Below are 15,248 nucleotides of genomic sequence, written 5' to 3'. Positions count from 1 at the left end.
CGTGCGCGGCCGTTACGTAACGGCGCCGCGGAGGGGTGCGAGGCGCTGTCCGCGTCCCCGAGCGGTGATGGACGGCGGCGGCGGCGCGGGGCTCAGCGCGGGAAGCGGCTCCGACGAGGACCGGTGCGGCGGGACCGAGTGCGGCGGCCGCGAGCCGGGCGGGCGCTTCAGGTAACGCGCGCTGCTGCGGCTCGGGGCTCCGGGAGCTGTGCCCGGGGCGATCCGTGGAGCTGAAGGGGCCCCGCGGCGCTCGGCCCCTCCGCTGAGTTCGGCCGTCCGTGGGGCGCTGGGTGCGCAGGGAGGGGATGCGCAATGGGAAGAGGAATCAGAAAGGTGCGATGTGGAATGCAGCGGACGGGCCCTGGGGCTTCCCCTCCTGTCCCGTCAGTCTGACGTCGTGCCATAAAATGGTGGCTCAGGGAATAATTTCGTGTGAAGGGGAAAAGTCTCCTCTATCAGAAGTTCCCAGCAAAGTTTAACCTCTGTTTTGGTCAGTGGTCAGCTGGATTGCAGCCAGACTCACAAAGATCTGATGGTGATGATCCAAGAAATCAAAAAGTGTTTGCCTGAAGAGAAAAGGAGTTCCAGCAAGCCTCGTACCATCAGTGCCCTCAATTATGCCCTGCGGTGTGTGCAGCAGGTCCGAGGTGAGCACGGACAGCATCGGGAAGCACAGCAGCCATGTGGCAGCTTGGTTTGAGCGGATGCGTCTCACAGCAGATAGCATTAAAACAAATGAAAGCAGTTCATTTATCCTGTGAACAATTAACTTGTTGAATTGCTGTAGTTTTTTTTAGGTTCTGAGCTGAAATGCCCACTTACTACTTCTCCTTCATTCAGTAGCAGATAGGTGCCTACTATTAACTTCTCACACACGTTGAGAAAACAGCATTCTTGTTACTTGGAAAATGTAGTGGGTAGTTTGTTTTCCAGCAGAACTAAGTAGCTGGTCACTCTTTTGCTGTCACTTGCTGTCCTGTCTACTTTGTGAGCTCCTCTTCTGCAACAAAGGTCACTGCAATGGTATAATTAATCCTCCTTTTTTTTTTTCCTTTGTCACTTCACAGACATTCCTCATCTCACCTTGGGCTTCACCAAAACAATGACAAAATTAGGAAGGCTGTGAGAAGTATTTTAAAAATGGTCTTCTTACTGACTTCTTTGTGTTTGTTTTGCATTTCCTGTTTCTTCAATTAGCAAGCAGTGAGTTTTTCCAGGCTCTGAATGACCGAAGGATGTTCCAGACAGATGTGATGACGTACAGCATAGAAGAGTTGGTGACAGTTGCATCGGAACACACTCCAAAAAACAGTGTAAGGAATTCAGACACACTCAGGGGGTTCATCGCTTTCTGATTTCATCACCTTAATATCTTTTTAGGGAAACATAGCATGTAAAATAAAAAAGCCTCTAAAAGCCAAATAGGTTATTGTTCATTGTGGTAGATCAATGCTGCTGGTTGTCTGTGCTGTCTTGGCATACCCAACAGCTGTAAGGGAAGAAATGCTTCTGTTTTCTGTTTTCATTTTTTTTCCCAGAAGCAGTCATGATCTGTGAGAATTTTAGAACTCATTTGCAGCATAATAATCTCCTCGGATGGTACAGCAGAATGTTTTCATAGCTGATCCAATCCATAATTGTGAAGGTTTCTGGCTTCTGTTTGTGTTCTTGGATTGTTTATCGATTGATTCATCAGTTTGCAGTTTGTGTGGTGGCTTCCAGCTCTATTTCAAAGAAAAGTGTTGAGTTTCAGTAGTATTATGTGCTCTATCAGGAAGTTCTCAGATTTTTGTATGTGGAACTGTGATGAGTAATGTGAAATCTGTGGAGAAGTCTGTGGCCAGTTAACCAGTCATTCTGGAAAATGGCAAGCACCTGTGGAAGCTGTTTCAGTTTTGATATTGCAGTCTTATTAGCATGTGTAAGTAATAAGTAAGCTATGACAGTGTGGGAGACTGTAGTAGCTCACATGTGATTTTGTTTGGATGCTAACTTTCGAACACACTTCCATAGCTCTGTGTTTATGGTGTGTGGTGGTGTGTGTGTTTTGTGGTTGTTCCAGTGGGCGTGGAGGAAGTTTGACTTGTTTTTTTTTGTTTTTTGTTTTGTCCTTTCAGTGTTGCTGCCACGCTTTTAATAAGGTTTGTTTTCCAGGACACCTTTGTGGCTGTGTTTTCCCTGCTTTCTGGGCGCATAGTGCATATTTCTGAGCAGGCAGCATCCATTCTAAACTGTAAGAAGAAAGTCTGGGAGTCCTCCCGGTTCGTAGAGCTGCTTGCCCCTCAGGATGCCAGTGTGTTCTATGCACACACTGATCAGTCTCACCTGCCGCTTTGGAACACAGAAAGTCAAACAGGTGGGACTTGATGATCCTCACAAATGCTTTATCTGTCTTTCTGTCTTCACAGAGTGGGGATAGAATGCTTGTTTGCTCTGAATGTTTACGCTTGCAGTATGCACAGGCCACACTTGGTCTTTTTCCACTTGGAAAGGTTGAGTAGCTTTGCAGCTACTCCTGGTCTACCTGAAATAAGTAAAAAGCAGACGTCTTTTACTCATAAGCAGATAAAAAGCCTGCAAGTAAAAGGCAGTTGCCATTTTATTCATTCCAAATGCTACCGCTTTTCCAAAAAAGAAACAGAAGGTCCAATTGTCTGCTTAAAATGGCTTGTTTTGCAGCTTAGAATTGATTAGCTGCTTTGTTATTATGGTTCACTTGCAACCTGCTGTGAGAGTAGCTCACTGAACCCAGGTTTTACTGGGTTTTGATTGGCTGTTTAGTGCTGGATGTGACTAAATGATAGTTTTTGAGCCATGTGTTATTTGTGAGTGATTTTGAGTAGCCAAGACTCTGTCTTTTGTCCACCTTGCTGATTGGAGCGTTCTGGCTTCAGATCTTGGAAGTCTGAAGTTTTCTCTGAACTCAGCTCCAGGTCAGCCATTTCTCAGAGCAGGCTGTAGAAGAGAAAGAAATATTTGCGGACTATTGGCCAGGCAGATCAGCAACTGTTGTGTAACAGGTTGTGAGAGTTTGGTCTTGCTCAGAAAGCCTGGGGAATACAGAGTTCAGAAGTTCTGATAGTCATGGCCTCTTTTAGGATATGAACTGATACCTTCAATGTATGTTCTTCTTATTAGCCTCTCTGTATGAATATGCCCAGGTGAAATCCTTTTTCTGCAGGATCAGGCAAGTATATTATTCTAGTTCTGCATTCATGAAGGCTGGGCACTGGGAACGGTGTGGGGCACAGGTGGTGGTTTGCTATCTCTGTGACTAGCATGAGCTTTTTGAACTCTGTCACAAGTATGGCTTACTGTGTTTAATATCAGAACCCAGCAGGATGTTTTGAATATCTTCTCCACAGTGATGGTTACACCTGCATGGGGTAGAAGAAAAATTGCTCGTGAACATTTCTTATAGTCTGATCAGCTTCCTTCAGTACTGTTGGGTGGGAGAAGAATGATCTTGTGGAAGAAGTCCCACTCCTCCAGTTTGAGAGTGGATGTTTTGCTTAAGTTTGCTTGGTAGTCTGTGGCACAGGTAGTAACAGAAACTCAGTCACCTGAGTTCCAATGCAAGACATGAATCATGAGATACCACTTTCTGTCACTGTGGATGGAATCTTTTGCTTTGTGCCAGACTAATGTTAGTGCCAAAAGAGTAAAAAGGAGTAAAAAAAATAGACTAGCCTGTAATATTCAAAGCAGTTCTTGAGAGCTGTTCTCTTGGTTTCTGAGCAGATAAAATACTTATTCCACCTGTCAGTAGATCACTGATATAGTCACACTTTTCAAAAACTTGAGCTCTAAAATATCCCTTCAAGTCTTTTCAGTTCAGCACTCGGAATAAGTGTAGCAGGGCAAATGCTGGTTTCAGTTTGGGTGATTATGTAGGATACATAAACATTTTGCAATGCTTAACATTTTTTTCAGATTTTCATACATCTTTCCCTCTTTCACGTAACAGACCCTTTCAGTTATGTGGGCCTATAAGTAAAAACATCTTTTCACTAATGTACACAAGGACTAAGTACGAAAATGATTTTTGTTAGTTAAACTCTTTCTGCTGTATCCAAATTCTACTTGTTTCATTGAGGCTGGAGAAGTCTTGCTTAATTAGGCTGATGGAATGAAACCTGAGACACATTTTTTGCCTGAAAATAGTACAGAATAAACAACAAATAAAAGAAAATACATATATGTATTTAACTTGAAGGAGAGCACACAAACAAATGTTTGGTTCTCATGAATACATTTGGACTGAGAAGTAGAATATGGTTGTTAACTGTTAGAATAATGGCTTTCAGGAGCAGCCTCTCAGTGCATGTGCTGCGTGCAAAGTACATACTGCTTTTAAGGGAAACAAGATCAGTATTGCTGAATGCGTTAGCCTGTGATTGCAGGGCATTGTGCATAGGATCTTGAGAGATTCTTCCTTCTCACATGGTTCTGTGCACTCTGCATGATTTACTTGTGCATGGCTTTCAGTACTGGTGTAAAGCATCTGGGCCTTGATGCCAACACGTTAATCCCTTTTGCTTTTCCTCAGAGGTGGTAAAGATCAAGAACGAGAAATGCACTGGTATCCATTCCGCATCACTCCATACTTGGTCCACGTGTGCACCTCTGTCCTTGTGGATGCTGAGTCCTGCTGCTTAGCTTTGGCTGAGAAAATTCACTCTGGATATGAAGGCAAGTCAGGAGAGTCCAGTAAAAAACAAGCCAATAGGAAAACAGTTGATGAATGTCAGCTTACTTTGACTGGAATTTGCACTTGGAAAGTTCACAGGTGTAATCCAGTGTGTATGTGCATTTACACACATGCCTATCCAGAATGTATGATTCTTCTTCGTTAGGTCCTGAGACCTTTGACCTCTTCTCACAATATTTACATTTGGGAGAAGTTTGTATCACCTAAAATTTTGTAATGTCTCTTTGAGAAACTGAAACTGAAAAAGTTCAGAAATCTGTAACACTTGATTGTGAGCAAAAGAAATTTAGAATTTCTGTTTCAGTGCATATTTTGTGTTTCAGTAAATACTTCTTTTTCAATTAGCTCCTAGAATTCCTATGGATAAAAGAATCTTCACCACCACTCACACTCCAGGATGTATTTTTCTTGAGATAGATGACAGGTGAGATTTGGATCACAAGGATTGTGAAGTTTGTATGGAGAGGTGGCAAAAAATCCTCTGGTAATGCAGCTATAAACAGTAAACTATTTAACTGTACAGTTGGCAGTAGTTAATTGAAACAAGATCATTTTGTGTTAATTTTCAGTAATTATTTGTGTTAGTGCTCATTAAAAAACATTTGGAACTCCAAGAACATGATCAGCTTTGACTAAAAATGTGAAATTAAACGTAACTGCAGTCAGTTGTCCTTAGCCAGGGCAGTGGGGGACCTGTGGTGGTAATAGAGATAGTGAAAAACCATGTTGTACAAAGGTTTGGGAGTAACAGTGCAGGTTGCAGCTTTCGTGAGCTGCCTCATATAAACTCGGTCAGACTCAGGCTGTCTCCTGGAGAGCCTCAGGGATCTTTTTACAACACACTTTACAGCATCAGTGTCAGATTTTTTACTGACGTTTTGGTCTGGAACCCCTTTGTTCATGATCCCTGTTTTGTTTTTTTCTTCCCCCTTTATCCCCACCTTTGCCATGTGTAGAAGCCTAAGAGTGCTTCCACTTTACCCCTCTGGGAACAGAGATGTTTGTCATTGATATTTGCGTGTTTATGTCATACTGGAGGATTAATGAGGGACTCTACTGGCAAATGAAGGTTAAGACTGTAAATATTCAGGACTGAATTGCAAGCAACGGTAGTGTGTTTGTGTTTCAGAGCAGTGCCTTTGTTGGGTTACTTACCACAAGATTTGATTGGAACATCCATACTAATGTATTTACATCCAGAAGATCGTCCTTTGATGGTCGCTGTTCACCGTAGAAGTGAGTACAATGGTCATGAAAGGAATTTGTACTCCTTCTAACTTTCTTTCTGTTCTTTCCTGTTGCTTGCTACTTGACTGGTTTCCAGTCTGGACAAAAATGAATAAATTTAAGTCACTAGTTAGATGTCAAGGCAGTACCCCAGTCATATATGTTTGTGCAAGCACTGCTGTGCCATAATGTAAACTAACCCTTGTTTCTTGGTTGTTTCTGTTCAGTCCTGAAGTTTGCTGGCCAGCCTCCTTTTGAATACTTACCCATTAGATTTTGCACTCAAAATGGGGATTATGTCATCCTGGATACTAGCTGGTCCAGTTTTGTGAATCCATGGAGTAGGAAAGTAGTATTCATCATTGGCCGACACAAAGTGCGAACGTAAGTCAGTTGTACAATTGAATTAAGATGTTTTTTTGTTGAGCACTCCATAAAACAGAGCCCAGTGTAGCATTACTTCTGTAGAGCATTAGTTCTCTTTGTTAAGTATGAAAATAAGTACGTTACTTAGAAGTATAAGGGAAAACCTACTTTCCTAAGCTATGTGTGTGCACAACGTTGATGTCCAAATACTGTGACAATGAAAATGCCTTAGTCTCAGAGTACCAGTTTTAGATAAACAAAGTAAAAGCTAAAAAGGAACCTAAAAAAGTAGACCACTTTAGGAAGTAATTAATTGATGTTTGTTTTTTATTTGCTTTTTTGCTTATTTACCAGAGAAAGAAAACACTAATTGATAGATAATATAGCCCAAATCCAGCTTGTTTTCTTCTGGAGTGGTTAACTTGCTAAATATTTAGATTCTGCACCTAATTGATCTCTTCTAAGAATGGAATTAGTGTGGAATGCTTCAGTTAATATTTTTCAGGTGTTTCTCCCTAATTTCCAAGATATTTGGAAATACAACTGTCTGATGCTTCCTCTTATGTGGGTCCTATCATAGGAAATGGCTTTTCTGGTGATGACTTTTTTTTTTTTTTTTTTTTTGGAGTGTGAATTTGTCTTACAAGTGAAGGAGGCAAAAGGGTGGATGCTTGTCAGCCTTTACTCATGTCATTGTGCTTGGTGTACTGGCTTTCTGAAATCCTGGAGCTTTACATGAAGCACTGCTTTTTTATCACAGCCTTGCTACTTTAGCTTAGCTGTTGGTAGAGCATATGACATCCCCTTTCTGTTGGTTCAGACAAACGGTCAAAGTAAAATACAGGTGATGATAATTAAAAAAAACCCTTCTAACTCTGCTTATAGCTCTTTTCTTTATCAGATTACAATTAATGATGAAATTTTGTTGACTCTCTAGAAGCCCTCTGAATGAAGATGTCTTTGCTACAAGAAATCAAGAAGCTAGCAATGTTGAGAAAGAGATAAAAGAGTTGCAAGGGCAAATTTACAAGCTGCTTCTACAGGTAAAGAAGATGAAAATCTCAAAACTCTGGTTTGCCTTTTGAATGAGAGGCTAAAGAAAGTAGGGACTTTACGATTGATTCTTTAAAGTAATGTTTCGTTTGGAGACAGACTTGCGTGCCAGATTTAAAAAATAAGGCTCTGGGTAGCCCATCTGATTAGAAGAGTATTTGACATGTTTTCCAGGTCTTTGTGTTGAAAGATAATTCTTCGTCCTGGAACAGCTTTGAGGATGGTGGGATTTTGTTTTCCAAAGCAAGTGGTAGAACCCAAAACTGTACTGATCTTTCTTCTTTTTTTTTTTTTTTTTTTTTTTTGCATACTAGGAGTTCTGTGTTCTCTTTGATTTTTTTTTTTCCTTCCACCCCCTCCCCCAATACAGCCAGTTCATAGCAATGTTTCCAGTGGTTATGGTAGCCTTGGTAGCAGTGGTTCTTACGAGCACTATATCAGCATGGCATCTTCAAGCGACTCCAATGGGAACTGTGCAGAGGAAACACAAGAACCAGTAAGTCTTTAAATATGCCAGTGCCTGTGTAGTAATAGAATTGCATTTTAAAAAATGAAGTCTTAATGTGTATGTATGTATATAAGAATTTTAATTAGGTGGAGATGTAGCTGTGTTCAAGCTAGGTGTACTTAAAAAAGCCAATTATAGAATGCTGTTTTTTGTTTTTTATCTTAATTTTGCTGATTAAAAAGAGCAGATAGCTTATGCAGTACACTGAATTAAATAGAAGGCTTGCTTAAAGATCAGCCTTCTCAGAGAACTGCTGGACCTGAGGAAAAAGAAAAGGTGAAAAACACACACAACTAGAAAGAGTGCTGGTGTACAAGATGAATGGGGGGTTCTGCTGTGTTTGGATTTTTCCTTTTGTTTCTCAAGAGGACATTAAAGTTTATAACAAAACTTCTGTAGGAGTGGAAATAACCCTGTCCTAAAAGAAGGATTATGATTGCTAATTTATTTTTGAGACTACTGGGTAAATAATCAGCTTTACACTTGCTCTGAGCTTGCATCAATGTAAAGACATTCAAATGATGAAGCTGTTTGAGCTTTATTGCAGTTAATTAAATTAGCCATGATTAGTATGTTTACAAATGCTGGTGGATACTAGACTTAGGCTGACAGTCTACTTCCTTTCAGTTAGGAGAATTAATAGCCTCCTGTGTCCACTTTTATTCCTTTTATTCTGACCTTACGTTTTCTCATACCTCAAGATGACTTTGCAACAAGTGTGTGCAGATGTCAACCGGATAAAGAATCTGGGACAGCAGCTGTATATTGCATCAAGGAGCAAGCCACAGCATGGAAACGAGCAGCCTACGAGTTCAGAAGTGCTCGAAGGTAATGTGATTATGATCCTTAAGTTAACATAAACTCTTGTAGGTTTGGAGCCATGAGTTTGGCTGACTGGTGATATGCTGAAGCACTTAAGTTAGCATCTAAACATGGCTTAGACGTGGGAAGTTGGTTTTTTTGTGGTGTTTTTTGAGATGAAAATGCAGAAGAACTTCAGTAATGAGAGCTGTGCTGTGATAGGCCGAATATGCTTGTGAGTGTATCTGTGGGTGATTGTTTAGATGCCTTTGAGAAAAATCATTGAGAATTTCTCCTTTTCTAGGGAAGAGGCACAATGCTTCCCATTTTCTCCAGACCTTGAGGAGTAATAGTGCAGAAGATCCAGGCAGTGCACTTTATGATGATTCAAAGAAGACTCCACGTGTTCCTTCCTATCAGCAGATCAATTGTGTTGACAGTATCATAAGGTAGGAAACTACAAAGTGGTCATGGTGAGTAATACTAAAGATTCAATCAGTGTAAAATAATTTTGTATGCAATTTGAGAACATCCATACAAAACTGAAAGGTAATAATAATTCATAGAATATTTGAGTATTATTAGTTCAGTGGATAATGTCTCTTAAAAAAAAATGCAATATGCTTATATTTCAGGTATCTAGAGAGCTGCAGTATTCCACTGCTGAAAAGGAAATGTAAATCTTCTACAAATACATCATCATCTTCTTCAGATGGTGACAAGAAAAACCAGCAAAGACTGCAGGAAATCAAGGCATTGGAAGGTAACGCAAAGGATGCTGACAATCATAGCGGAAGCACTGTGATTTATTCATTTCTGATATGCTACTGTTGTATATTTTAAGGTTTCTTTTCATTGTTTAAATTATATGACACAAATGGAACAAATATTTTGGTTACAGGCAGTAAATATCCACTTCCTTGTCTAGATCATGCAATTAAGGAAAAGCTACAGTAGTAAGTCTTTGAACTTAGAATTCATCAAAATAAGTACTGCTTGCTGTTGCTAAATAAGCCTTCTGTAGCTCACTGGCTTTATGCCTCCTTGTACTGGTATATGAATGTTACGTTTATTTGTGTGTATAACTATCCTATCTTATTTAACTATTTGCATAGTTGAGTGGTTGCTTCTGAACAAGTCAGACTTGATGGCTTAGAAGCAATTGAAATGCTTGGAAAGGAATTCAGTGTAGAAATCTTAATTTACCAATAGGTACTGCTGTTCTTTCATCAATTAAATCCCAAACTCCAGTATTTGCTGATCAGGAAGAGGTGCTAAAAATGCAGACGAATGAAGGCATCGTGGGAGCTCCTCTGCCAGACATGACCCTGTCCAACAAGTCTCCGAGTGTGGCATCGGCCACCAGCCAATGCAGTTACAGCAGCACTATTGTGCACGTCCCACACCCTGAATCAGGTACTACTCATTCTTGGAAAACGTTGATTAGACTCACTCGTTTTTAGATTGAACAATATTTTCAGACTAAATTATGCAGTAAGAAACCATTGTCCAATTGAGATATGTTCTTATGAATTTGAACTCTGAAATACAATTGAGACACTTCTGGAGATGCTGTGACAAAAACTTGATCCTGAAAATGTTTTTATAAAACCTAGATTTCACAGTGCACTGTTTTCCTTTGCACTTTAATTTCATTATGTACCTCTCAGATACAGCAGTGAGCTTTTGTTTGGCAACTGATGATAAAAATAAACGTGACTAATGGGCTGATGTTACTTAATGCAGAAAGAAACACACAAATGAGTATTTCACTGCAATCGTAAGAGGTATGAGGAAAGAAAAAATAATTTGCTCGATTTGTGTTAATGTAGCTATATTTGAGTATAAATGATGCCCTGCATGGTCTGTCTGCTCAGTGCCTCAGATGTTTGTTTTTTGCACCCCCTCTGCATACTGTGGCTGTTGACACCAGAAGGCTAGAGCAGAGTGATTGATTTATTTTCTTCCTTCTACAAAGAAGTGACTACAGTGGAGAATACTCCTGTTGGAAATGAACACATTGAGCTGCTGCCTGTGAATGCTCACAATCCTATGACGGTGGCTGAGGAGCTAAAGCCAGTTGGGTTAACAAAAGAGACTTTGTCAGCCCACACTCAAAAAGAGGAGCAAAACTATGTTGACAAGTTCCGCCGGAGGATCTTGCTCTCTCCATTTAGGTCGTACCTTCAGCGGGATAGCAGAAGTAACAATGGACATTCCTGTGGCCAAGGTAGGCAGCACCCTTGGAAAACAGGGATTTACTGGGCTTATTTTAAAGAAGAACTTAACAGTGGAGTCTCATTCTTGTTTGTGTGATTTATTGAGAATTTTACTATGGGTGAAAACAGAGTACTTCTGAATTGTCAACTACTGGCAATGTCATTGCCCATGCTGAAGATCTGCTCCATTTTGGATGTTGCTGTTTTAAACTTTTCACGAAGCACCCAGATACTGCAGTAAACCCCAGAAATCCGAGGTAGCTTATGGCCTCCTTTTGAAAGAATATAAAATATCTGAGGTAGTCTAAAATAAAAGGAAAATTGGTGATAGGAAGGAAAATACTTTGCGTATGTCAGCAAGTCCATCACTGTAGTGTGTGGGAGAATTCTCTGGAAGAAAGGCTGCTCTCTGAATAAACTACACTTAATCATCTGGATGTTTTTTTTTTTCTTCTTTTTTTTTTCTCCTAGGTCTGTTATTTCAGTGGGTGTCTGTTTTTTTTCTTCTTCCTTAGGAAATTCTCATTCAAAGGAGATGACTCCAGCCAGCTGTAAAAATGGCAAAAATGGAAAATTCAAGCGCCAGAAACCTCAGAGACAGTCTTCAGATAGACGATCTTACAGTAAGAATAGAAACAGTCTTCCAAGTGAGAAGAGAACCGTCCAGAAGCAGTCATTTGCTCCCTCGGAACTGTCCCGTTTAAGCTCTTCAAGTACAAATGTCTTTCCTCCTGTGGGATTTCCTGTCTATTCAGGTGCACTGTCTAGTTTTCCAGGCTCTTCTGTAGGAGAGGAACTTGCCCTTTACTCATTAAAACCAGAGCCTGTGTCACTGTCGCAACTATGCTGTGAAGCACCATCATTCCCAGCACTTTATTCCCCAAACATAGGGATGTTTATGGCCGTGTTTTTTCACGGATTCCCCATATATACTCAGATGCCTCAATATGCCTTTCTTCCTAGCACTCAGAATGTTTATCTCCCTCCTTCATATCCATGCACTACTCTACCTCCTGCCCCTCCTCCTTCAGCTCCATCACCAATAGCCCCAAGCTGTGAGGGTCAGCCCTGTCCAGTTTCTTCTGCCACATCCACTGAGGATCAACCAGAGAGCCAGCATGGCCAGGCCCTACAGCTGAGTAGCTCACGGAGCAGCTCCCCACTTCAGCTGAATTTGCTTCAAGAAGAGCTGCCAAAATCTGTGGAGCCTTTTATTAGTACTGATGTTAAAGCGTGTACAGAAGCTAAATGTGTAAGTAACATACATTTTTAGTGTCAAAAAGAAACTGACTTCCATGGTGTACAGTCTCCAGATACTGTTGCTTCTTTTACCAATATCTCTGTAGACTGCAGGGCACAAATAGCACAGGAGGCAGAGGAAAGCTATATTTGAGCCCATGGGAACTTGTAGCGGTACAGAGTTGGTGCTTAGTAAATGTCACAAATGTGAGATCTTCTGGTCTAGGCTGCTGCAAGCTGCTCTGCTCAGTACTTCGGCAACATTTTTTTTTTTCCAATAAATTGTCAGCAGAAGTTTTGGGTGGGCTTTTGTGCATGTGGAACTTGGTTAGGGCTACATGGTTCGCATCCTTTTTCACCGAGTCCCACAGTCTCTGTGGAGAACCAAAACAAAGGGAAGATACTTTTCTAATTACTCCCTCTGTCTCCCAGGGATGCAGCTAATGACTGAAGAACAGGGATCCGTGTGGGTCGGTTTCCATACATGGGCATAGAAAAGGCCTCTCCAACTACCGCGGTAAACTCAGAGGCAGGAATCTGAGCTCTGCAGGCAAGGAAAAAAATGTCTCGGGAATCCAGATTGTGCTGAAAAGGTCGGATCAGCTGAAACTGCAGGGTAGGGTCCTGAAGGGGAGTTGGTGTATCTGTAGTTGCTCAAGCTTAATGCAGTGATTCAGGGGAATACTTTCCTTTTCCCTGTAGGGCAGCATTTGATGTACGTGGCTGCTCCGTGCCACCTAACAGAACATGGAGGAAACTGACTGTCTTGTCAGCATAAAATGTTGACTTAATGCACAAGTACAATATCTTGAAGGAAACCCAGTGGGAAAAGATCTGCAGCATGAACCAATAAGTCCAGATGCTTGTTGGTTTCACATGTGTAGAGTTTTATCAGGACTTCTGACAACCATTCATTTTCAGAGCTAGAAATTCCAAAGCTGTTGAATTGATGTGAGAACTTAGTCAACAAATTCAATAAATGCATGAACTTCCTTTTTCAAGCTTAAGGGTGACTTCCATGGATGTGTTTGTTTTGATTTTTGTTTCCAGGACAATAGTCCGGAAGATAGTGGTAACAGTGCTAGTAGCCATTGTGCTTCCAGTGAATTTACTGACCGCTTACTACCTGAGGACTCCCAGTCCTGCACAGGTTCAGCAGCATCAGGCAGTGGATTGGCTTTATCTAGTTCTTTAGGCTCTCACTCCTGTGAAACTTCTGGTGGTGGCGCAGGTAAGGACGTTCAAGATCTGGACGTTTGCTATTCTGATGGTAGGTGGGTTGCTGACATGGTGCTAAGTCATAAACATACCATGATGGGAGTGGGAAATCACAATAAGGGGTTCTTTTGTCGTTATTTTTCACGAGCTTTGAGTGTTTGAAGTAAAATTTGTTTCCCAATAGTCAGAAATAAGAGTCCAGAAGCTGTTCCTAAAATCTCTAAGTCAAGCTTCTAACTTCCACTCATTAGCAGTTCTTTTTTCCTAGAGAGTGGTTTGCATCTTACTTGAGTGAAGGTAAATCTGTGTACAGATTGAAACAAAAGCAGGGAGGCTGAAACAAATCTAAAGAAGAATAAGTAAAACCTTGGAGATCATGAGTAGCTTAATAGAATAGACATTGTCTTTGAATTTTCAGTAAGTGGTAATCTTTTACCAGAGGGGTCATCTGAGGGGACCTGCGTTCACCTTATTGGAAATAGCTCTCAAGAACACACTGGTGAATTTTACTAGTTGTGCTGGATTATCAGGAACTGTCAGACATCTGAGTTCATTTTTTCATGGTAATTCTCAGCAGGTAGTGGGAAGAGCAGAAAGTATTTTGCCAATAATGATTCTTCTGAAACTTTCAAAGAAGGGATGAATCAAGAAGCAAAAGAAAAAGAGGCATCTCATAAATCTAAACATGAGTCAGCCTGGGTGATGATGGATCGCACACCTGAGCAAGTTCTAATGACATACCAAATGCCTAACAGGTTAGAAAACATCAACATTTTCTGACATATAGTTTGAAATTGTGCATGAAAGAAATGTAGGGTTAAAAACAAGATCAGCATACATACCAATAAAACTCAAAGGGGTTGTGCTGTTTTTCACTGGCTGATGTTTAAGGCTAAAGTCGAGACACAGTTGTATCCCACTGTGATTATCAGCAATGTTTGCCTTGCTTAATTCAGTGCAGATGCATTAACAGGAGTCTTTTATTTTTCCTTATTTTTCTTCTTTCCCCCCCAGAATTAAAGAGGACGTTCTAAAAGAGGATATGGAGAAGCTGCTAGTCATGCGAAAGCAGCAGCCTTGGTTTTCAGATAGGCAAAAGAAGGAACTTGCAGAAGTGCATACATGGATCCGGACACAGACTGTCCCACTACAAATCAGCACTCAAGTAAGGAGTTGAGAAAGGAATCAGCATCTTATTCATGTCTTAGCTAGCTAGTGGTAGTCCTACTTCCAGCTAATATGATTTTAACAGCATGGGTGTCACTGGTAGCTGTTACTTGTGAATGTTGGAAGGCTTGAGACTACTAGCTAAATGTTGGAAGTGCAAGTGCCTGCTTCTGAAAATAAGATCTCTGTATAATCTGTTTTCTTTTTAAAGATTTCATTCAATTCTTGAAAAATGTCAAGAGATTGCAGCATGTCATGCTACCAGGATGGATTTTTTGCAATACATAGAAGAGAATTTAAATGATTATGTCCTTGTTCCTTTCTAAAGGGATGTGTTACGTGTGACATCAGGGAAGCAACTTGTGAGGCTGCAATGGCTGATGACAATATGGAAAACAAGGGAAAATCATTTCCAGTCTTGGAACACTGAAGACATCAGTGCCTGTGACAGTAAAACTGGTAGAAATAATTCCCATTCCCTTTTCCTTTGGCTTTGCTAGATGCTAGCAGCAAATCTCTCCAGCTGTCTTTTCCCACCATGAGCGCTCATACACGAAACTAAACTTTTCTCCATTACTCCCTTCACTCCTGGCTGGATTTTGAGGACAATCTTTCTCTGGGAGGTTGTTTCCCTTCCTGATGTCACAAACTTGACAAGAATGAATGGTTATGAACGGATTGTGTTTCTAACTTCTGATTGCTCAGTGATGAGCAAAATATAAAGATGTTTTTTTGTTTT

General features: G+C 40.8%; 1 protein-coding gene across 1 annotated transcript; it reads left to right on the top strand.

The window, feature by feature from the left end:
* The first annotated feature begins 67 nt into the window (after positions 1-67).
* Positions 68-15,248, top strand: PER3 (period circadian regulator 3). Its single transcript, XM_065737885.1, has 21 exons — positions 68-171; positions 496-647; positions 1,198-1,313; positions 2,155-2,356; positions 3,139-3,187; positions 4,550-4,692; positions 5,057-5,135; positions 5,841-5,947; positions 6,166-6,322; positions 7,242-7,347; positions 7,728-7,853; positions 8,567-8,693; positions 8,971-9,115; positions 9,302-9,429; positions 9,879-10,082; positions 10,645-10,896; positions 11,401-12,137; positions 13,175-13,355; positions 13,917-14,097; positions 14,357-14,507; positions 14,838-15,248. Exons 1-21 carry the CDS (start codon positions 68-70, stop codon positions 14,937-14,939), a joined length of 3,549 nt encoding a protein of 1,182 aa, XP_065593957.1. The 3' UTR covers positions 14,940-15,248.

The sequence above is a fragment of the Cyrtonyx montezumae genome, unplaced genomic scaffold (assembly GCF_038088225.1).
Source record: "Cyrtonyx montezumae isolate F1298 unplaced genomic scaffold, pur_monq_1.0 scaffold_21, whole genome shotgun sequence".
In the NCBI taxonomy this organism is placed as follows: Eukaryota; Metazoa; Chordata; class Aves; order Galliformes; family Odontophoridae; genus Cyrtonyx; species Cyrtonyx montezumae.
The sequence above is the reverse complement of the archived record's forward strand: the minus strand, read 5'-3'. Positions and strand labels throughout refer to the sequence as shown.